The sequence below is a fragment of the Mustela lutreola genome, chromosome 7 (genome assembly GCF_030435805.1).
Source record: "Mustela lutreola isolate mMusLut2 chromosome 7, mMusLut2.pri, whole genome shotgun sequence".
Lineage (NCBI taxonomy): Eukaryota > Metazoa > Chordata > Mammalia > Carnivora > Mustelidae > Mustela > Mustela lutreola.
This window is the reverse complement of record NC_081296.1, coordinates 25,004,597-25,027,936: the sequence shown is the minus strand read 5'-3', so window position 1 is coordinate 25,027,936 and position 23,340 is coordinate 25,004,597. Positions and strand designations below refer to the sequence as shown.

Below are 23,340 nucleotides of genomic sequence, written 5' to 3'. Positions count from 1 at the left end.
CCCAGGTGCCCCCCACTTGGAAGTTTTGGGAAAGCCCAACGAATTACCTTTGAAAAAAGTAACTCTGTTGTGGTAGATTGGAAGAGACACCATCATAAATGAACCCTCTCAGCCCTGAGCGTGGACTCTGTGCCAAGAACTGCTGACTCCTGAGGCTTCAGCAGTGAACAAGGCAGACAAAAATCCCAGCCCTCACGGTGCTAGCGTTCTAACTGGGGAGATAGGTCATAAACAAGTCAAATAAGTAAGAGGTCGAATGTGTCAGATGGTAATGAGTGGATCTCAAGTACCAATGTATGAGAACCATTAGTTCTGATGACCTGCTCTTCCCTTTTCTTGCTTTCTTTAAAATTATCTTCCAGGAAATTGTAACACTGGGCCAGGGAGAGTGTGGAACCTGGTGGGTGGGGGTAAGGGAGACTCCATTCAGGTCCCATGTGGGCATACCTGTATTTTACTCTTGATTTACTCTTGACTTTACTCGACTTTATTGTGTTTTGCGACAATGCCTTTTTTTTTTTTTTTACAAATTGAAAATTTGTGGCAACCTTGCGTTGGGCCATCTAGCAAGTCTATGGGAGACATACAATTTCCTAACAGCATTTTGCTCACTTTGTGTCTCTGTCACATTTGGTAATTCTCACAATATTTCTGAACTTTTTTTTTTTTTTTTTTTTTAAGATTTTACTTATTTGTCAGACAGAGAGAGAGAGAGAGAGAGTAGAAGCAGGAGAAGCATCAGACAGAGGGAGAAGTAGACTCCCCACTAAGCAAGGAGGACGATGCTGGACTTGCTCCCAGGACCCTTGGTTCATGACCTGAGTCGAAGGCAGATGCTTAACTGACTGAGCCACCCAGGTGTCACTCTCAGACTTCTTCATTCTAATTGTATCTGTTATGGTAACCTGTGATCGGTGATCTTTGATGTTACTATTGTAATCACAAGACCGTGAACTTGACCACTACATGTGCATGTTCTGAGTGCTCCCCAAACGGGCTCCCCCCCCCATCTCTCTCCTTCCCACTAGGTCTTCCTGTTCCTTGGGACACAACAGTATTGAAATTAGGCCAATCAATAATTTACAATGGCCCCTAAGTGTTCAAGTGAAAGGAAGGGTCATGTGTGTCTGACTTTAAATCAAAAGCCAGAAATGATTAAGCTTAGTGAGGAAGGTAAGTCAAAAGCCAAGACGGGCTAAAAACTAGGCCACCGGTGCCAGTTAGCCAAGCTGTGAATACAAAGAAAAAGTTCTTGAAGGAAATGGAAAGTGCCACTCCAGTGAACCCACGAATGATAAGAAGGCAAAACAGCCTTACTGCGGATATGGAGAGCGTTTCAGAGGTCTGGACAGAGACCACAGCAGCCACAACATTCCCTTAAGCCAACGCCCAGTCCAGAGCCAGGCCCTAACTCACTCTCTTCAGTTCTGTGAAGGCTGAGGGACATAGGGAAGCTGCAGAAGGAAAGTCCAAAGCTAGCAGACGTGGGCTCATGAGGTTTAAGGAAACAGGCCATGTCTTAACATCCAAGTACAAGGTGAAGTAGCAGGTGCTGATGGAGAAGCTGTGGCCAGTCATCCGGAAGACCCAGCTCAGAGAATTCATGAAGGGGAACACACTAAATGACAGATTGTCAATGTAAACAAAACTGCCTTCTATTGAAAGAAGGTGCCATCTAGGACTTACCATAGCTAGAGAGGAGAAGTCAACGCCTGGCTTCAAAGCTTGAAAAAGACAGGCCAACTCTTGCTAGGGGCTAGTGCAGCTGGTGACTTAAAGTTGAAGCCAATACTCACTCACCATTTCAAAAGTCCTAGGGCCCTTAAAAATCATGCTAAATCCACTCTGCCTGTGTTCAATAAAGAGAACAACAAAGCCTGGATGACAGCACAGCTGTTTACCACAGGGTTTATGGAGTATTTTAAGCCCGCTGTTGACAGTGACTGCTCAGGAAGAGAGATTCCTTTCAAAATGTTACTGCTTGTTGACAATGTAACTGGTCCACCAAGAGCTCTGATGGAGGTAGACAGTGAAGTTAATGCTGTTTTCATGCCTGCTATCACAACATCCATTCTCCAGCCGATGGATCAAGGAGTGATTTCAACTTTCAAGTCTTATTACTTAAGAAACACTTAAGTAATTTCAACTTTCAAGTCTTATTACTTAAGAAACACGTTTCATAAGGTTCTCGCTGCCCCAGGTAGGGATCCCTCTGCTGGATCTAGGCAAAGTAAACTGAAAACCTTGCAGAAAGGATTCATCATTCTACAGGGCACAAAGAACACTTGTGACTCACAGGAAGGGGTCCAAGTATCAACGTGAACAGGAGTTTGGAACAAGTTGATTCCCACCCTCATGGATGACTGCCAGGAGTTCGAGACCTCAGCAGAGTCAGTAACTACAGATGTGGTGGAAACAGCAGGAGAACGAGAATTAGAAGTGGAGCCCGAAGATGGGATGGAGCGGCTGCCATCTCATGACCAACATGAATGAATGAAGAGTTGCTTCTTAGGGATGAGCAAAGAAAGTGGTTTCTGGAGATGGGATCTACTCCTGGGGAAGATGCTGTGAACACTGCTGAGATGACAACCAGGGATTCATAATGTGACATAAACTTCGCTGATAAGGCAGCCACAGGGTGAGAGAGGATTGACTCCAATTTCGAAAGAAGTTCTACCGCTACTGAACAGCATCACGTGCTACAGAGAAATCGTCTGTGAAAGAAAAGGCCGTCCATGCGGCAGACTTCGCGGCCGTCTTATTTCGGAGATCACCACCCTCATCAGCGGGCAGCCATCAGCATAGAAGCAAGACCCTCCACCAGCAAAAGGATCAGGACTTGCTGAAAGCGCCAATGATGGTTGACCTATTGTTCGCAATAAGGTATTTTAAAATCAAAATACACATTTTATTAGATATGATGCAATTGTACATTTAATGTACTACAGTATAGTGTAAAGATAACTTGTATATGCACTGAGAAGCCAAAAATTTCCTTGCCTAGCTTGATTGAGATGTTCATTTACAGTAGTCCGGAACCAAGCCCGCAGTATTTCTGAGCTATGTCTGCAATCTATCATCCATTGTGGGGATTCAGGCAAATCATCGGGGGAGACTTTTATGTCAAGAAGATGTAGTCTTCAGATTCCTGGCATGTGTGAAGTCATTGGTTTGTTTCGTTAGATCCCATAGGAGTTTCTCCACACACCTATTTAAGGAATAAGCAGTTTGGCAGTATTTTGACTTGACATTTCTGTCTATTGGAAAAGTCTGTGAAAATGATAAGATCAAGCACTATCAGAAAACAGAGCTTTTGTTCATAAAAGCCTCCCAAATCGGACTCATTAGGTTACGATCAATATGGCCCAAAGTGTATTCACTAAGTTTCTCGGAAGGGATTCGCTCCTTGGAGGTAAAAGCAAGTCAGTTCCATCAAACTTATATTTGCTTCTCTAGAATATTCGCCTGAGATTTGCAACGTAACATGCCATTTAGAATATCAGAAGTCGTCCCACTTCCCTTTCCTTTGTGTCTACACCCCGGGCATCCTCTGTTCCTGGCTAACAGAGCTCTGGACATAGTTTCTAGTTCCAAGCTTCCTGCTGCGGCCCCAGGGCCATTTCCCCGTGTCCTGTTTACCCTGTTTTTCTCTTGTAAGTTCTTAAGTGGTCCTCCAGAATCTCGACTGGGTTTGCAAGTGTCCTCACTGCTCTTCTCCCCCTCTCCTGTTTTACTCTTGGAAAAAGACTCAGTAGATGTTTTCCAAACTCACCCACTTAAGTAACATTTAGTAACAAGCTTGCTCTTGTGTATAAAATCCCATGGTTTTTGTCATGCTGCCCCTTCTGCTCCCCACAAAACTTGTCCCCTAATATCAGGCTTAACTGCCTGAGGTGTGATGTTCACTTTTAAAGCCGCATTGAACCATTAATATTTAATAAACAACTTAACCTCTATTAATGAGGATCGAAAACATACAACAGATTTAATACCTTAACTCGCTTCTAAATCTTTCTCATAAAATGAGACAGTTAAGTATTACCTAGAAGAAGTGACGCCCACACAGGCCTCTTGCTCTGTCATGCTTCCCAGGGTGCTCTCCCCTCTGTTAGCAGTGACCTGATCAATTTATCATGAGGCACAAGTGAGAGAGAGGAAAGGGAAAAGGCATGACCATAGGAGTCTTCGAAAGAACCATACTTGTATTTATTTGTCCTCCGTAAAGGGGTCACGGGAAGGTACCCTGGACTGATGTGTAAGCAACACAGCTCCCCCAGGTCACAACTCACAGAGCATAAGAATTCCTCACTTCAAGCTCTCCAGCTACTGCACTCCGTTGCATAGATTGGGCAACAGGTTAATCTTTGCCTCTGTCCCTGAAGGAAGAAGGGACTACACCTTGACAGTGACTCAGTGCGGCCGATGATAATGGGATTCTTTTGAGCTAGGTAGATTGTAACCAGGAACCAGTCTCCCTTGCTAAGGAGTCTTATAAGGTAGAGCTTTATCAGCGGGGAAGACAGACACGATAAAGAAAAACAGTTTTAATTAGGAAGGTAAATCCGGTGGCAGCTGGGGGCGGAGGGACCAAGAAAGGCACAGTGTGGGGTGAGGAAGACCAGGAAACCGTACATAGTCGCCTGGCAACAGGATCGGAAACACAGCCTGCCCCACTTAGGGACCACTCTGCTGGAAGTTCAGCCCTCCTGCCAGAGGGGCTTTAAAATTTCAGAACCCCTTCATGGCGAAAAGAAAGTCTGGGAAGAGAAAAACAGGCCAAGAGGAAAGTACCCAAGCATCCAGCGAATGGACCTTGACCAATCCTGCTTCTTCGAACTGAATTCACTTACTGAAACTTGAGAACCTGTGGAGTCTGACACTGGCCTTTCCCCCTCTCTGCCTCTAGTCAATTTTTAATTTGCTGTCATCGATTAGCTGACAGGAGAAGGGAGACATCTCTCAGCAGCTGAGGTCGGCTGATGGGAAGGGCCTTGAATCAGGGCCTTCGGAGTGGGTGGCGCTGCTGAACCACCCGGGAGGTGAGCTTTGGCTCCCAGGGGTACAAGAACCAACTTGCAGAAGCTTCCTTGCTTGTCAAGGCACCTTTAAATAACCCACACCCGGAGTGGTTTCATCTGCAGGCAAGAGAAAGTGGAAACAGCCCCCAAAGGTCTCCCGTCTCAAATAAACACTGTAGGCAACTTTGCCTTTGAAACTGAAGTGCTTGAGGCAGCGAGGCGGACAACTGTTGGTATCCTGCTACTAACAGGTTTGTCTTTCATTGTCTGTAACAACTGTTCTCGGAGGCTGACAGAAACAAAAACAAAGAGAATTACCTCTGACTGTTCTGAAAGGAAAAGGGGGCCAGACTTTCAGTTTGAGGGCGTGGTGTAGTTCGAAAGAAGAGAATTTATTCCCCGAGTTGCCAGGAGCCAGGCAGAGAGGTCGCCTTTCTGGGGCCTGATGCTCCTCAGTCGATGCGTTTTCAGGGCGTGCTAGTGGTGGTTGTGGTGGTGATTTCGTTAGCACAGAGCCCCGCCAGTACTCACAAGCTTCTACAGAGTGCCATGGCTGTCAGACCCGCTCGGGTGATAGTGTGGGCTTGTCAACACTGTTTCAGGTTTCTCTCCACCGCCTAAACCCCTTCCTTGGAGGACAAAGAGCAGAGACCATCTTGTTCGGTAGTTGGCTAATGGCCGTGTGCACCAGAACCAACAAGGTGAGGCAACTCATGCATCTGTAATCCTGCGTCTGACTGAACTCCAGTTTTCTCCTCTCCCAAGTGGTGAAACAGGAAGCAACATCCCATCAGGAAGAACCAGAAGGTGCCATCCAGTAGCTTTGCCTCACGTCACCCATCGCCCTCAGTCAGAAATCTAGACGTGCAACTTTAGAGGGTGGGTCTCTCTGAAAGAATTTCAGAGCTTACACAGAGATGAGGTGTGTTGCTCTCTGACGAGAACGAGGCTGACTGGAACGCTGGAAATCTGGCTCTGACTGCTCTTCACAGGCAAGGGGCATCTTTTGTGGACTGAAGTTTCTGGAAGGTAGGCACTATTTCACTGATGTTGTTATCATTTGAGAATGCTCAGACCACGTTGGCCTTGACTGTGTGTGTGTGTGTGAGAGAGAGAGAGAGAGAGAGATGTTCAAAATGTTCATTTTTGGTCTGCTCTTCAGGGAGAGATACACGAAAGAGAGATTTGAAGCCCATCGCCTGATGAGTTTGACTTCAGAAGCATTCAGTCGTGGAGCAAATGCTGGGGCCAAACTTCTCCTCTGACCTGTAGCACTTGCTCTGTGGCGAGTTGAAACAGCTCCAGCATAGGACTAGGCAGGATTGTTCAGCCTGTGGAATCACAGGAGGCTGAGCCCTCCGTCGGTACAGCCCGGTTTATGAGGAAGGAGAAATGAAGAGAGTGACCGCAGATCTCCGGGTGGCATGGCCAAGGCATTTCAGACCACGTCAGAATGTCTTAAATGTGGAACAAGGCAGGACTTGCTCGCCTCACAGTGGCAGACTCTCCTAAACTGGCTCAATCTTGAGTGAGACAGTCTCCATGCTGTGTCCAGAAGACATTAGCTGAGTAGTTCTACAGCTTAGAGAGAAACATAATAGTTTTTCTTTTTTTCTAACCAGCGTACATGTTTAGCCAGGATGTTCTTTCAGACAAGTTTATTTGCTAGAGAGCCTTACACACGGGGCAAGGGAAAGAAACTTGGGGGACTCACCAGAGGATGCATATTTATTGATTCATTAATCCGTACTATTCCAGTGCCTTCTATACCACGAGTGAGGGTTCTGACTTTAAAGAGCACCTTCATACCTCTTCCCCCACAAGCTTTTTTTTTTTTTTTTTAAGGGGTTGCCACTTCAAATTTCATCAGTAGAATTTGCTGGACAAGGGGTAAAGTCTTTAAGGGGAAAATAGGTAATACTTGTATGGTCTTCCCTCTAAAAATATTTCTGCCGTTTCTAAAAACAATCAAATTAATTGGCATGAGTTTGAAGATAATTCTGGGTTGGTAATAATCTACATAATTCTGGGTTAGTGATAATCTCCATTTATGGAGTCCTTGCTATGCATAAATGCATTTCCCAGTTAGTTCCGTGAGAGAGAACTCATGTTATGCAGTTCTCGGATGAGGACTTTTGGGTTTGGGGAGAGGTACAGTGGCAGAGCAGGGAAGTGAGGAAACCCAAATTCTGTTGCCTTTTGCACACAGAAATACATGATTGGAGCCCTCCCTATTCCTCTTCTGTTCTCTCAGCCCTTCAGAGTCCTTGTCATGTGGAGGGATTCCCGAACCCATAATATGTAAATACACTAACTCAGTATCTTAGAGCAAAACACTGTGGGTCAGTCTATAATTTGCTTCTCCTGGGCTGAAGGCATGGTGTGGTGGACAGAACATGGCTAGAAAGGAAGACAGATCTAAATTTGAATCCCTGCTTTCTGCTTACTGTTTGTGTGACCTCAGCAAGTCAGTGAAATTCTTCAAACCTCATTTCCTTACTTATAAGCTAATTATTCGAATACCCATCCCGCAGGGCCATTTGTTAGAAGCAGCAGGAAGAGACTTTTGCATGATTGACAAATGGTAGGCTTTTGATACATATAGTGTTCATTTCTCCAGTTATTTGCTGATGCCTCCGGTGAACTAGATCCTCTTCTGGACTCAGGGCATAACAGCAGTGATCGAGGGAGACAAGACTCTGCCCTCATGGGGGCTGACGAGTGCTGGTTTAGTCTCGCATAGTGTCACTGACTTCCTTTGGGAATCAGGTTGTGATTATTTAGGTCCTCTATGGTGGAGCCGATCTGGCTTTGACACACCCCCTGAAGCAGAGCAGTGAGCGTCCTGTGTTAGGAATCCCCAGAGCCTAGTAAAATCAGGAAAAAGGTAAGGACGATGGATACCTCTTTCGCAAGGGTCGTTTACTGTACGAATCATTGCACAGTTATAGGAAAGATTTGTTTTTATGCGTTCTTTCACACACACACACACAGTTCACTGGAGTTTTCTTAGGCCCCTAAGGCACTACCGGCAGGCTGTGCATGGGGGGAGGGTCTGGCTCCAAGGTCTCATAAAACACAGAGTGTAGTGTGGCAACCATTCATTTACCCTGGGCTCCAGGCCATCTGTACAACAGCCTTGGGCTTTCCAAGGCCTCTCCAATGTGAACTTAGGGATGTAGTCCAAAGATTGAACTGGAGATAATATACCTTTATAAAAATGGATTTGGACAAGAGCAATTGGCTTATTTACTGGCCAAAGGCCTATTTGTCAAGTTCATCAAATGGGCTAGTTGGCATTAAGAATGGTGTTCTGGCAATCTGTCCCTAACTTTGAATCCTGATGAGCTGTAGATCATGGCAGAGAGATGAAAGGAACACAAGGGAGCTCCCTTGGGAATCAAATGCAGGTCTCCCTTCTCTTAGAAACACCTGCACACCCAGAACACCAGCCTTATTGGTCCTACGTGGCCCAGGTTTGTTGTTTTATTTATTTGGTGGGCCCAGAATGATTGAAGACATCTTTGGGACACCCTACATGGACCAGGCATTAGCACTATGAAAGAAGTCTGTGTAAAGCAAAGAGACTTATCCCTCATATTACCTTAAAATTTCGTCTTGTGGAGGGGTTTTTTAAAATGACAAGAACATAAACCAAGCTAAAAACCTAATTAAAATAAACTAGGGCTTAGGTATAAAATCCTCAAATAGCAAGTGAATGGGGGATATTAAGAATCTTTGACCTTGTACAACACTTTAACAGCCAAAATTCTCCACAGGGCTTTCAGTGATGGTAGACAGATGTTTGATTGTAAATAAACTGTAGCAATCATTATGTTTTTTAAAAGAGTTATTCCCAAATTTCATTATTATTGTACCTTAAAGTCTGAGCACACTAATTTGGCTTGGGTGACCTTGAAACAAATGTCACCCTTCCTAAATATGAGAATTTAAAATTTCGTAAGCTGTGTGCCCAAATTCCCCTCAAATGTAAAGTTAAAGGGGTTTGGTTCACTTTAATAATAATCTCTTTATTTTTTATTTTATTTTATTAAAAAAAATTTTTTTTTTCCTACCTGGTCACTGGAAAGTCTGTGGGGAGGGATCATGCTGCATTCTTAAGGAGAGTAACTGAACAGACCAGAGGCCTAACATAGTTGGTGTTTGGTTTATGATGGCTCTGTCTCCTTCCATCTTGTAGCTGTGCCTTCTGAAACATGTGACATTTGGTCATTAGGACTGGAGAAGGGAGAAATGAAAACAGGTCCCCGGCTTTTTAATTTTTTTAATTGAGGTATAATTGATGGAGGACATGATAGGAGTTTCAAGCACACAACATAATAATTCAATATTTGTATATATTGCAAAATGACCACCAAATACATCTCTCCTTTCCCTCTCAATGGGAAAACTATAAAAATCACAGCTAAGGCATGAATTTAGGTAGATTGGAGAGATAAAATATTACATTAAGGGGCTTTGAATCATTTTTATTTACTATATCCATGTACTAAGAGAAGGGAAAATCATATGCCACAATCCATTTTTCTCCATAGAGTTCTTGTATGCAAGAGCAAAGTCTATTTCTGTCATTTTGATTCCTTTGCCAGACATATTTTAGTGGAGAGTCAATAAATTTTTGTTGATTAGATTGACTTTGACGTAGGCTGAACAATTAAATAAGCATTTCAAGATTCAAGCAAATACTCTGAGAGCATTTTCTTCAATAACAAAGGTTACTTAACATCATTTAGTAACTAAAATGGCTTTAATTTCTTCCCCTCAAATTTTGTTTTCTTGTTTGACATCCAATTAAAACTTGAAAAACCTAAAATCTGCTGATGCTGAACAAATTTCAAATTGTGCAGATTAGCAATTTTCATTTGCAATGTTCTCATCACGAACTCATTATCATATTCCTCTTTGGGTCAAAGTCACAGGCTTTCTAATGAGCTCCTCCTGTTCCACCAGCCGTAACTGGCTTTCCCTGACTTGTTTCAAATGGAGATCTGCTTTGTGTGAAAGTCTGGTCTATCACCAGTTGTGTAAGAGTAAAACTTGAGAGCATTTCTAGATGATGACTATAAAATAATATGCAAGCTTATTTTCCCAAGTAATCACTCCACAGATGACACTACTGTCGTGGATTTTAAACTTTTTTTTTGACAATCATTGATGGTAAAAAATATTCCTTAGACCTCAATTTAGAAACACACACACACACACACACACACACACTCTAATGGAAATAAAAGTTTCATGAAACAATACTGCACATATCGAATTTTTCTCTTCTATTTCATCCATTCCTGTCTATAAAATTTCTGGTTATAGCTATGGACAAATTTTGTGACCTGTTGGTCAGCCTCTCGGTTCTCAATACTGGCTGAATGTAAGAATTAACTAGGTTCTCAGTAATAATATTTATATTGATTTTATGTTGAAATGATAATATTCTAGATGTGTTGGGTTAAATAAAATACATTCCTAAGATGAATTTCACTTTTTTTCTTTTTGAAATGCAACTACAAGAAAACAAATTGGACTCTATTAAAACTAATAACTTCTTTCCATCAGATCTTACCATTAAGAGAGTAAAAGACCAGCTGCAGAAGGGAAGGAGACATTGCCATACATATAAACAAGAAGGAGTTATATCCAGAATAAAAAAAACAAGCGCGTTAGAAAAGATGGACCAACACAATAGAAAACTGGGCAAGACATTTACATAGGAGCTTCACAAAAGAATGTATCCAAATGGCCAAGAAGCATGAAACGTGCTCAACTTTATCAGTTGTTAGGGGAATGCACATCAAAACCACAGGAAAATATCACTACACACCCACCAGAGAGGCTAAAATGTGAAAAGTAGAGAGTAGTTGTGTTGGTGAGAATGCGAAATAGCTGAAACTCTCACACAGATGTGGGCGTGTAAATCCACACAACAGCTCTAGAAGACTGGTCAAGAGGGTCTGTTAATTGTGTATACATACCCGTGACCTAGCAATTCCATTGCCCTGTAGAAATGTGGACATGTGTTTACCAAAGACACAGTGAAGAATGTTCACAGGGAGTAGCCTTATTTCAGAAAACCCCAATTTCCCTCAACTGGAGAATGGAAAAAGAGGTTGTGGTATAGTCGCACCATGGAACACCAACCCCCAGTGAAAATAAGTCAGCTCCGTCACACACGTGAGGCTGGGTATTGTCTCAGTCGCAACTGCTGACAGAAAGACGTGGAGGCGAAAGAATGCCGTCAGTGTGATTCTGATTGTGCAAAGTTCAAGAACAGGCAACCTGAGTCCACGGTGTTAGAGGTCAGGCGAAGATAGTTGGAGGAAGTGGGGTAGCGACTGGGAAGAGACGCAGTGGAGGCCCTGGGGTGCTGCTAGTGTCCCGCTTCTTGGTCTGGCTGCTGGTTCTAACTCAGGTGTGTTTACTTCTGGGATTTGCTGCTCTACCGTCGGTATGCTGGGCTTTAATGAATACGTCTGTTAAGCAATGATAACAATGCTGATATCAGTATGGCGCCTTCAGAGGTCCTGACTTAGGTGTTCTGAATCAGGCGAGAGCATGGCTTAAAAATGTTTTCCAGCTAGTCCCCCTAGAGAGCCAGCAGGCAGAACCAGGGTACTAACGAGTCACAAGTGGCTCTTCCAAGCCCCGTGTGCTGATAGAACTGTAATCACTACTTGAGGCTGTGTTCTTACTGTCTTTACTTAAGTTGCACTGACTTTAAGGACATAATTCCCACTGATGATTCTTAGAGGCGTAAGGAATTATAACGTTAATGCCTTAGAAGCCTGGGCAGGTAACTGAAATGAGCAGTGGGCTGGTTGATGAAGCTTACGCCTCAATTAAGGCCCGCACGTCCTGTGATTACTGCCAGATATTGCGGGATTTTTTGTTTTGTTTTGTTTTGTTGTTGTTGTTGTTTTCAAGGGAAGCTGTGAACCTGGATTTTTTGGTGAAAATTCCTGAATTTTAGATATCAGTGCAAATTATGTTAAAACACTCCCCAGATCAAACGAAACTGATTCATAGGGCCAGTTCCTCCTGCACCAAATTCTGCCACTGGTTTGTAACTGTGACTTTGAATTTTAGAGCCGGAAGGAAAGTTATGGGTATCATTGTATAGTCTATTAATTATGTTTCCTCTTCTGCTTCCGCAGGGATGTTGTGAAAGGAAAGGCAAAACTTTTACATATATCTCCACATACCTATACACAGAGTACTTGAATTTCTTCGCAGAAAGCTATCCTATATACTCAAGGTAATTACTGTTATTTACGTTTTATTTTATTTTATTTTATTTTATCTTATTTCACCTCTACTGTGTTGTCTTAAACTATATCTGTGCCCCAGAGCTTTATTATTATAATGATATTGTTTTCTGTGTTGTGGGAAGGAGCGGTGTTCTGGGCAAGGCAAGTTCCGTGTTATTCCCTATGATATATATACTATAGATCTTTTCTTTTTGAGAGGAGGGATGTTGAGTGACAGTTTCCTCTGACAGCGCCGGGTGATGAAGATCTCCCAAGCTTAGCCGGTATTTGCCTTGTTTGTGCTCCCAGCTGGCCCCCCAACCTTGACCATCCCCTTTTCCCTGAGCCTCGCTTCTAATTAGAAGGAAGAGTTGGCTCCGTCTGTCCTGCAGGTTTCCGGCTTCCAGACTCTTCCTTGTGAGAAACAGGCTTTGAAAAGCACATGTCCTCAAAGTCATCAGAAGTGACAATCAGAAAGGATGACTTGCATGACAGCACATGTTCACAAATATGGATGAAAGACAAAAATCAAGTCCTGTAAAGAGAAGGAGGATTTTTAGCCCAGCACCTAACTTTGGTCTGGCTGTGTCACCTGGGGCAGGTCCCTTGATCCCTCTCAACTTCTCTTTGCATGTGTGAATTGGGGGCATGAATAATTATTATTGTGGTGAGGATACAATGAGTGGATGCTGGTGAAAGAAATTGTGTTCATTGTATACGCATGCTGGTTACTAGTTACCATGTAATTGTTGCCTCCAGCTTCTGTAACAGTCTGTGAAGAGATGGTGCTGCTTTTCCCAGTTTATAACTGCGAAAGCAGGTAGCACAGCCGCTGGGCCTCTGAATCACGGTTCTGACCCTTTCCCTGCGACAACAGGGCTCGCTGGCAGGTGCCTTCACCCCACCGCCTACCTAACCAATCCGCAGTGGATCAGTGGAGAATGCAGAAGGGGTTCCTGGCCAAGGCCCAACCCCACCCCCACCTTTTAGCCTCTACTCTTCTACACCTTCTTACCAAACACAAACCGCATTGATCACAAATGTATTGCCCCTCCTGCTTTCTAGAGTGAAGTGGTAACCTGCTGGGGGTGGGGGTGGGGCTGGGGGCGGGGAAGCTTAGGGGAGCCAGGTGAATAAACCACTTTTTGCTAACAAAGAAGTTGCCTTCTCTGGGGAGGAGCGGTTCAGCTGGACCATCGGAAGTTACCTGAGGATTTCTGTCTGTCATGCTACCAGCCCTTCTGGTGGCTGCTCAGCCTGAATCCATCTTTGGCTTCCAGAATTCCTGGGGCCTCTAGAGTGGCCAGACCTATGCTGAGTCCCTGTGGACAGGCTTGTCCCTCAGGCCCAAGGCAAGAGGACATGGGGAGTTGTCTGGCTGTCAGCCTGACCCTATTCCGCTTCTCAGCCCCAGAATTGTCCTGCTTGGCTTGAGGCCCCAGTGCCCGTGTGTGCGGACACCTCTGTGTATGTGTCCAAGTGTGAGTCTTTTCATCTTCTCCCCAACAGTCTCCTGTTGGCCATTCGTAGGCCTAGGGGTATACTGTGCTGTCACTTTTCAGAGGACAGACCTGGGGAAGGGTCCATGCAGGCCTTAAAAGAGAATTTGGAGGTGTCGGGCAGGGAATTCTAGGGTCCCGGGTACCCCTAACAAGTCTAGAAAGGGGATATGGTGTGTGGGTGGGCTTGCAGCTTTGGGTCTATGGACTCCTCAGCCAGTGGGAGAGAGGTATGACCAGAGCAAGGCCAGACTGGGGTGTTTTTCAAACAAGGCCAGGGTGAAAGGGTAGGGCTGCTCCTGGGCCTGAAACTGCGTGCTCTCAGTACACAGTTGGTGCTTCATGATATCACTGACTGATGCATGACAGAGCGACAGAGGCTGAGCATTCCAGAATTGCTGTGGAATACATAAATGTGACTCCTGTCCTCCCACCACGCCCTGGAAACCTCCACCTAACAGCGTGGCAAAGTTGAAATGGCTCAGATTTCATAAGGCGGCAGCTGAGTAACATTCCCGACCTCGTAAACTACCAGGAAGACGGATTTACTGAGAAACAGCTTTACTGGGCAGGGAAGAGAAGCACACAGGGCTCTCCCTCCCCTGCTTGAACACAAGGACTTCAATGAGGCTCCGCTAGGCATCTCTTGGTATATTTCAAGAGACTGCATGCAAGGTTAGAGTCGTCCATTCTCTGTATGTTTTGGACATTACTTGCTCCTGGGATGCTTGGTGTTGAATATCCTGTGACCCTTCCATTCACACTGGCTTGCTTTCAGAGCTGGCCTTTCTTTGACAAGGACCTTAAGAGACATCCATACTGAAATTTCGCTAACAGGAACCACAGGGAGGAGGAACTCTGAATCCCCTCCAACAGCACGTGGAGCCAGCACCTGTCCTGTGGGTTATCTCTGTGGATCACACGTGGTCCCGCTTCACCGATGCAGACCAGTTATTCCCAGGAGAACTTGTGGTAACTGTGTTTCTTGGCAGAAAAAACTTTGAAAAAAGAGCCGATAAATCTTAGCCTAAGTAGAAAAGACTTAGAAGCACAAGACTTAGGAACCTGGAGACCCCCAAATCAGGATCAATAGAGGAGTAGCCAGAAAAATCACATTGGCACATGTCCGACCTATGTCCCCCAGGGAAAAAGGAACTGGCCCATGCGCAAGATGTGACCTTGCTGTAGGAAACTGTATATGTCAGCACAGTGTTTTCTCCCATTCACAACATTGATTAGCTCTGGTAGACGGAAATCAGAGAGACTGAAATGAGAATTATATAAAAAGGTATTGGAGAGAGAGTTAAGAATACGCTTCCAGAAAGAATGTTTGAAATGCTTGGAAATCTAGGGGAATTTTTATTTATTTTTTTTAAGATGTTATTTATCAGGGGGGCGCAGCACAGGGGGACAAGAAGGGGCCAAAGAAGTGGGAGAAGGACAAGCAGACACCCAGCCGAGCACAGAACCTGACCGCGGCTCAATCCCCGGACTCCGAGATCATGAGCCAAAGCCAGACCCTTAAGGACCTGAGCCATCCAGGCACCCCCAAATTTTTACTTTTAAATATGTTACATTTTCATACAATATACCCAGGATGTTTTCCTTCCATTTCCGCAGGCAAAATAGCTCTACATTTGAAGCCGTGGGTTTAATCATTAATCAAAAACAGTAAAATGAAGGGCGCCTGGGTGGCTCAGTGGGTTAAAGCCTCTGCCTTCGGCTCAGGTCATGATCCCTGAGTCCCAGGGTCCTGGGATCGAGCCCGGCATCGGGCTCAGGAGGGAGCCTGCTTCCTCCTCTCTCTCTGCCTGCCTCTCTGCCTACTTGTGATCTCTATCAAATAAATAAATAAAATCTTTTAAAAAAACCAGTAAAATGAATACGTGAAATATGTTCCCTATGTTCTAGATAGACTTCACATATATCCTGCCTAAGTCTCTATCTCTGTGTCTTTTGATCTCTGTCTCTTCGTGTCTGTCTCTGTCTCTCCCCCATCTACGTAAAATCTGGGCATTATACATATGGGGTTGTCCCCACCCCCCTTTAAGGGGCTTCTGGCAGTAGATCAAGACTGGATAGGAATGACTCGTTCTGTTTAGTTTTGAGATTTTAGGGACTATTTTCCTATGGTGAATAAATAGCAGGGACTAATGGCCACGGACAGAGGAAGCAGCTGTCCCAGCCAAGGAAGGGAGTTGACCCATCCCTATTTACTCAAAGGAGCAAACAGTGATTACCAGGTGCTACTCTCCCAGCCCCACACCAACAGTTCTTGCCATAAGGAAATCTTGCCTTTCTTTTAAAGATTTTATTTATTTGACAGACAGAGATCACAAGCAGGCAGAGAGGCAGGCAGAGAGAGAGGGAGGGGGAAGCAGGCTCCCTGCGAGCAGAGAGCCCAACACGGGGCTCCATCCCAGGACCCTGGGATCATGACCTGAGCCAAAGGCAGAGGCTTTAACCCACTGAGCCACCCAGGCGCCCCAGGAAATCTTGCCTTTTATCCTTCTAACTTCTTTTATGATTTCAGAGTCCGTGAAGAAAACTGTTGAGAAGCAGCAATTGCGAATTTTTTTCTTGCCCTCTACTGGAGGCTCCCCCGCCCACTGCACCTCACCCTCACCTGAAGATTACTAGAATCTTTGCCATCTTGTTCTTTTTCAAAGACTGCTTCATTCTGCGGGGGCAGCAGGCTGTGCAACTGGAAACCCTGCCTTTAACTATTACATAAGCATATATTTTTAAAACATTAAAATTTGGGGCTTGCTTCATCGGTGTGCCTTAGTAACCCCAAGTCCTTCCCTAAAAGGAACTTGGCCTCCTCCTCATCTGTGAGAGGGATGTTCGAAATTCCTTCTCGATCAAGATGTGGCCCCACACCCTTCTGTAGGTTTTCCTCTCTTTCGTAAAATGATTCCTTTGGTGATACTGCCCATGTTGGGTTCCAGTGACGAAAGAAATCCTGCTGTCACTGAAGAAATGAGTTGCCCTGTCAGGTGATTGCACTTGTCCCTCAGAAAAGCTGCGGCCTTTCCGACACTCAATCCAGCCGACCTTACCACTGACTAGGGGACTGTAGGAATTCAGTGAATGAGGGCTGAGCGCTGGGCCACCTCAAAGTCCGTGGCGCCATTGATGAGGAAAGGTAAATAGTGACAATCCTAACACACTCACCATATGCCCCAAGTTACAGAGTGATTTAGACACATGACCTTACTTAGTCCCAATTGGGGCTGTACAGAAATAGAAAATATTATTCCTAGCTTATAGATGAGAAATTCAAGGCTGGGAAGAAAGTCACATGCTCTTCTAGCTCAGGTAGCTGGAAAGGGCTGAGGTTGGGCAGTCAGAGCCCCAAACCCCTTTTCCTTGAGAAGCCACTGGGCCTTGGGTTCCCACATGTCGTATCCTCGAAATTCTACTCCAGGGTGTTGTGGGGAGTGGCTGGGGTATCACCCCAGGTGAGTCTGATTGTCTGAAAGGTCTGAACTAGATGACATTGTGTAGTACTGTCTGTCCAAGACTGTTCCTAGGTTTTCTGTTTAGGTTCGCCTTGTCTGTGTCCTTTAGGTAGGCTTCCCTTACTGAAAGAAGGAAATGAAGCCAGTTATCTTTTCCCCACAGTGAGAGATGGGGAGATCGTGGGGAGAGTGCCTCTGTGAAGGGGCAGGGGTGTCCCGTTACTCTCCCTTGGGGAGTCTTTTTAAACTGAGCATTTAATCTTACTATTTAAACCAGCCTGACATCGGGAGTCTTGCCCAGACCCAATAAGGTGATAACAAGATAACATGACTCTGTAACATAGATCCGGCCCCTTACTGCGTTCAGGTATTTCCACATAATGAATCACTCTCCTTCTGCAACAGGTCTTTGTGGAAGGTGGAATTAGCACCGTTGAGCAAGGGAGCTAGCAAAGAATTCAGAGAGACTGAGTTGCTCAAGTTCACTTAGTTATGTGGGTTTTATTTTTAAGATTTAAGATGTATTTATTTTAGAGAGAGGGAGGCGGGAGGGAGAGAGCAGGGGGAGGGGCAGAGGGAGAGGAAGAGAGAGCATCCGGAGTGGACTCCATGCTGTGCATGGAGCTGGACATGAGGCTTGATATCATGACCCTGAGATCATGACCTGAGCCAAAATCAAGAGTCTGACACCCAACCGACTGAGCCACCCAGGTGCCACCCCACCCCCCAAGTTCATCTAGTTTTAAGAGGCAAGGCTAGGACTCAGACTGGGGCTTTCTGACTCTGAAGCCATAGTTCTTCCTCAAATTTGGTGGTATGTGAAGGACTGCATTTTTTTTCCATTTTGGATCTTATTCATCAATTACAGGCTTGCTATGTGTGTGTGTATATATATATATTCATCATATATATATATATGGCAGTCTTGCTGACGCTTCTTATCTGGGACTAACTGGTGGGAAGCCTTCTGCAGCACCCTTCAGCGGTCCCCAGGAGGGCTCTACAGGGCTCTACAGACTCTAGGCCAGTCCTCTTGCCTCTCAGATGGGAGAACTGAGACAGAATCAGGGCCTCTCCTCAGGCTCCTCTGGGAGTGAGTCATGTCAGCAAGGTTCCCAGCCCCCTAGCTCTTGCCTACATCACTCACTTGTCCCTGAGACTAATAACAGGGTAATTTGTGGAGCAAGATGTGTGACTCACCAGTCCAGGGAGGAGAGCTTGTGAGGAAGGACTTGGTGGAGAGGAGCAAAATATTTAATAGCAACTGGAAAGGAGATGCTGACGTGATGCTAATTGGGTTAACATTTCTTTACATTGCAACAGCATTGCCTAGTTACCCAACTCTTAATTTACATTGTTGACTTCTAAATTTAACTAAAAAAACAAGAGGGGGGAGGGAATTCTGCCTTTAAAGGCAGAATTATGAACAGTGGGTCCTGTGTAAATTTCTTGTAGAGTCCCTCCCAATCAGCTTGGGTCCCTTCTCTTTAAACCCTAGGGTTTACATCCTTCTAAGACTTCTCTGTTCTGTAACTGTGCTTCATATCCTGCTGACTTCAGTTATACTTGTTTTTCTGCAAGTTTCTACCCATGTTGCCAGTATAAGTAAACTTTCTTGGTCACTTACCTCTTTCTTGGCCTTATCCTGGGCTTTGGCAATCTCTGTCAATTAGCAACTGGGGCAGAGATACAGCAGAGATGTGATAAAGTTAAAGGGGCATCTGGAAGAATGAAAATCTGGTGAATACCGCCTCCTTAAACTGCATTTTCTGTCTTATGTTTATTACCTTCGAAATCTGAAGTCAGTTTAAATCTGGTTTTTTTTTTTTAGAGGGGGGAGGGGCAGAGAGTGGGAGAGAATCTCAAGCAGGCTCCCCCGTTTCACTAAGTGTAGATCCTGACAACCCTGCTTGATTTCATGACCTTTAGATCATGACCTGAGCTGAAACCAAGAGTCACTCAACTGAGCCACCCAGGCACCCCTGAAGTCAGTTTATAGATGGACCTCAAGATCCTATCTTTCTAGTGACTATGGAAGCACATTTTATTTTCCTTGAAATTATTAGAATATAAAAGATTCTGGAGTTAGCTTTTGTATGTATAAGAAGAAGGCTGGGAGAAGTTTTGTGTAGGTAACAAACTTGCCTGCCTTCAAATCAGCTATTAGCTTTTGTATATGAAACCTTTACATGAAAAATTACTCTCTCAAAATGTTGATGCAGAATAAATCACCTTAGTAACACGTCTTAGTAAGACAAGGCACCTGTATTTCCCTGGGACTCTTTCTTCATATTGATAGGGCTGGACTGGATGAGAGTATGATTTTTAGAACAAAATGTACCTTTGTTGACTTGAGTCATTAATAAGAAATCAGTTATTAATTTTCTTTTTTTTTTTAAGATTTTTTTTTTTTTTATTTGTCAGAGAGAAAGCTTGCGAGAGCAAGCACAGGCAGACAGAGTGGAAGGCAGAGTCAGAGGGAGAAGCAGGCTCCCCGCAGAGCAAGGAGCCCGATGCGGGGCTCGATCCCAGGACGCTGGGATCATGACCTGAGCCAAAGGAAGCTGCTTAACCAACTGAGCCACCCAGGCGTCCCTCAGTTATTAATTTTCTTAATTTTGGATCAACAGTAACAAATTATCAGCGGTAAAAATAATTTAAAAATTTTCAACACTAAGGATTTTACCCTTTTTTCAGGTTTCCTTTGATTTGCTTTTACGTACATGCACGCACGTGTGCGCACACACACATTCAGATGTATATGGATAAAGTAGCATAATAATGAAATCAGGGGTGCCTGGGTGGCTCAGTCATTAGGTGTCTGCCTTCAGCTCAGGTCATGATCCCAGGGTCCTGGGATCAAGCCCCACATCGGGCTCCCTGCTCCGTGGAAAGCCTGCTTCTTCCTCTGCCACTGTGTTCCCCTCTCACTGTGTCTCTCTCTGTCAAATAAATAAATCTTTAAAAATAAATGAAATAATATACCATCATATAATTAAAGTGTAGATATAATTTTGAAATTTTTTACATGTCTAAACATTTTGCATGTTGGTAAATATAATTTTTAATATTAGTTGAATGTTATTGCATAGAGTTAACATTTCAAAATGGACTTAAATATTCCAGATTTTTAAAACACCCATTATTATGAACACTGAAGTATTATTTATTAGCTATAGCCTAAACATTTTTTTGTCAAGTTTCATATATATTCCAAGGTAGGTTTGAATATTTTAGTGACTCCTAAAATTTGTTACCCTAAGCGGCAGTATCAGTTAGGCTTTTTTAAAATGTAAGTGTTTTAACTAAGTCACATTACTGTATATTATTTTTAAATGACTTCTTATAACAGGTGTCAGTTACAGAATTTGGGGACCTAAAAGTTCGTTTTGTTCTTCTCTCTTTTTTTTTTTTTTCAAATATAATGGGATTTTTAAAAATTTATTTTCAGCATAACAGTATTCATTATTTTTTCACCACACCCAGTGCTCCATGCAATCTATGCCCTCTATAATACCCACCACCTGGTACCCCAACCAATGGTATTTAAGAGTTCGACTCCAATCAATTGTTTAACAGGCATGTGATAAAGTGATTTACAGATAGTTACTCACTTAACCCTTTTAACCACCTTATCAGAGAGGTGCAGTTATCACCTGTTTTGTAGATGAAGAAACTGACATTAAGTTAGCTGTCCGAGGGCACACAGTTCTTGGAGTGTCAAAATGAGGCCTTGAACCCAGGCAGTCTGGATTCCCAAATCCTTGGGCTTGACCACTGTATTATATACTAACTTCCCTTAATATCTAATGAGCACTTAACTCTTTGTGCCCTTACAGTATGCCAACTTAGGGATGCTCTTGGGATGTCCTTCATCTTGAAGTCTGAGGAGCAGGCCAAATTTTAATCAAATCAATATGCAAACATATATTTACCAATTTGATACAGGTTATGAAGGAGAAGAACACAGAGCGATGACAGTCCTTGATTTGGATCTAAAACAGTGGGGGGTAGGGGTCATAAGAAGTCTTCAAGGAGAAGAGAGCTGGGTAAAGATGGGGAAAGGGTGTCTGGCAGAAAGAATAGTTAATGCACATGCCTGAAGGCAGGAGAGAACTTTTTTGTTCTCAAGGGTCAAAAACCAGACCTGGCTTGTGGGGTCTCAGAGTGAAGGGGAAGGGAGGCATAGCCTGGAAAAGCAGACAGGGGCCCAGTGGCCTGGGGGCTTGTTACAGCTTCTCATTTATAGGAGTCTCCCGAGATGGGGTAGGGCCCCGAGGAGCTGCCTTCAAAGGAGGCTGGGGCCGCTCCAGATAGTGAGCCTCTGGCAGAGCCATCCCCAAATGGGCTTTCTTCTGCACACAACAGCAAACAGCGACTTGTGATTTTCTAGGAATTGAACTTCATTGGCTCAATATTTAAGTTAGTTAGGAAGGGACGATTTCCATTAGGACCCTAGATCAAGGCATATTGTGAAATTTTATTACAGAGCCAAGAGAAACATGGCCTAAAGAGAATAACACTGGGGGATAGCCCTGACTTCAAAGAGAACTTGACCCCATACAGATGCCAAGTGCCTAGTTGGCATTTTAGGGGTTTATTAGTTTTGCTGGGAAAATATCCCAATTATGTTTACTAACAGGGAGGAATTGTTTCCCTTGTAGAAAGTGATAGCCAGCTCATGGGACATTAACCCAACTAAGCTTTAAATGGAGCTAGGAGGAAAGGAGCATAAGCCCATCTTCCTGAAATCTCAATGCACCATTTAATCTATATGCAAACTCTACACAGTATTAGAAGGGAAAAATGAGAAGGCTCCCCCTTCTAATTTGAACTCCAGAGCCTTTTCTTTTCTTTTTTTTAACTTTTCAGGATAACTTGAGCTTTTGCAAATTAGTATTAGATTAAGCACATAAGGTTAGATTTTTCCAGCAAGGCTGTCTGGGCCCAATCAAGATTGGAGACATGAGGCATTGGCCAGTAGGAAGAACTCTAAAGAATATAGGGATCACTGCTCCAGGAAACTTATAACCCTTGGAGCTGAACCAGAGCTTGCAAGGAAACACCACCCTTCCCAGACTCCCTTGAGGGGCAGACCAGTTGGGGAGGGAACAGAGGAGTTACTCCTGGTACTAGCAGAATAGACTGGAAAGCAGCTCTCTAGAACTTGCCAGATATCTACCCTCTAGGATGTGGGGAGGGCTATTCACTGTAAAGTGTCTCCTTGGAAGCCCTCTGCTACAAAACTCCCAAGGGGGCTGCCAGGAGAATCTGCTGGCTGCCAGGGGCACCTGGAGCCTTTTACTGGGATGTACCAGAGTCAGGAAGTAAAACCCTTTCATCCTGCAATGTCTCCCCACCGTCCTCTACTGACAACTCCAGGGCAAGCTGGCAAAGGGAAAAGAGGAAAGGCACCAGATCATTTCACACAGTGGGTAAAAAGGAGTGAATTTGGGAGTTGAGAGGCAATAAATTGATAATTGGCACCAGCTGCATGCAAGAAGCCCCAAAGGCAGAGTAAATACTTAGGGTGCTCCCCAGTAGGCAGAATATTAATGGAAAAACATGCCCCCAAATGACTTAAGGAAGAAGTCTCCTGATTTTTTTTATTATTGAATTTCAGGAGCTCTTTCTATATTGTAGATACAAATATTTTCTATTTCAAATGTTGCAAATATTTTCTCCCAGTCTGTAGGTCTCCTTTTTATTCTCTAAACAGTAATTTGATGAGCAGATGTCTCCAGGTTTTATAATCTGCCTGGAAGCAATATAACACAATACAGCAATATAGTACTTATTTACTTCTTTCAATTTTCCTTTATGTGTTTGAATTATGGTCTAAGCAGTTAAAACAAAAAGGACTCAAAATTCAATGACTTACAGAGAAGGTAAAAGTTCATTTCTCTTGTATGTAGCCAGGAAAATGGGCTCTTTGGCCTCAAAGCTTGCTCTTATATACTGCCATCCCTATTTTCAGGGAGAGAAGCCAGGACACAGAGCTTGGTTTTTAAGGAGGTTACTCAAATCAATGCCACCACTGTGTCTTTGACCCAGACGTAGTCACACATGACCACATCTAGTTACAGGGGACGTT

The 23,340-nt window shown here is 44.1% G+C and overlaps 1 protein-coding gene across 2 annotated transcripts in view; it reads left to right on the top strand.

Moving 5' to 3' along the window:
• Nucleotides 1–23,340, top strand: part of CERS3 (ceramide synthase 3) — a 108,213-nt gene that overhangs the window by 5,070 nt on the left and 79,803 nt on the right. Inside the window, exons 1-2 of one of the 2 annotated variants that reach the window (XM_059180156.1) lie at nt 5,096–6,047; nt 12,191–12,291. Coding sequence is in view for 1 of the 2 variants with exons in the window: in XM_059180155.1 (XP_059036138.1) it covers nt 12,191–12,291 (101 nt within the window). In the remaining variant the exon portion in view is untranslated. Of the gene's footprint in view, nt 1–5,095; nt 6,048–12,190; nt 12,292–23,340 lie in introns of those variants that run through there. The other variant, XM_059180155.1, reaches the window with a different exon arrangement.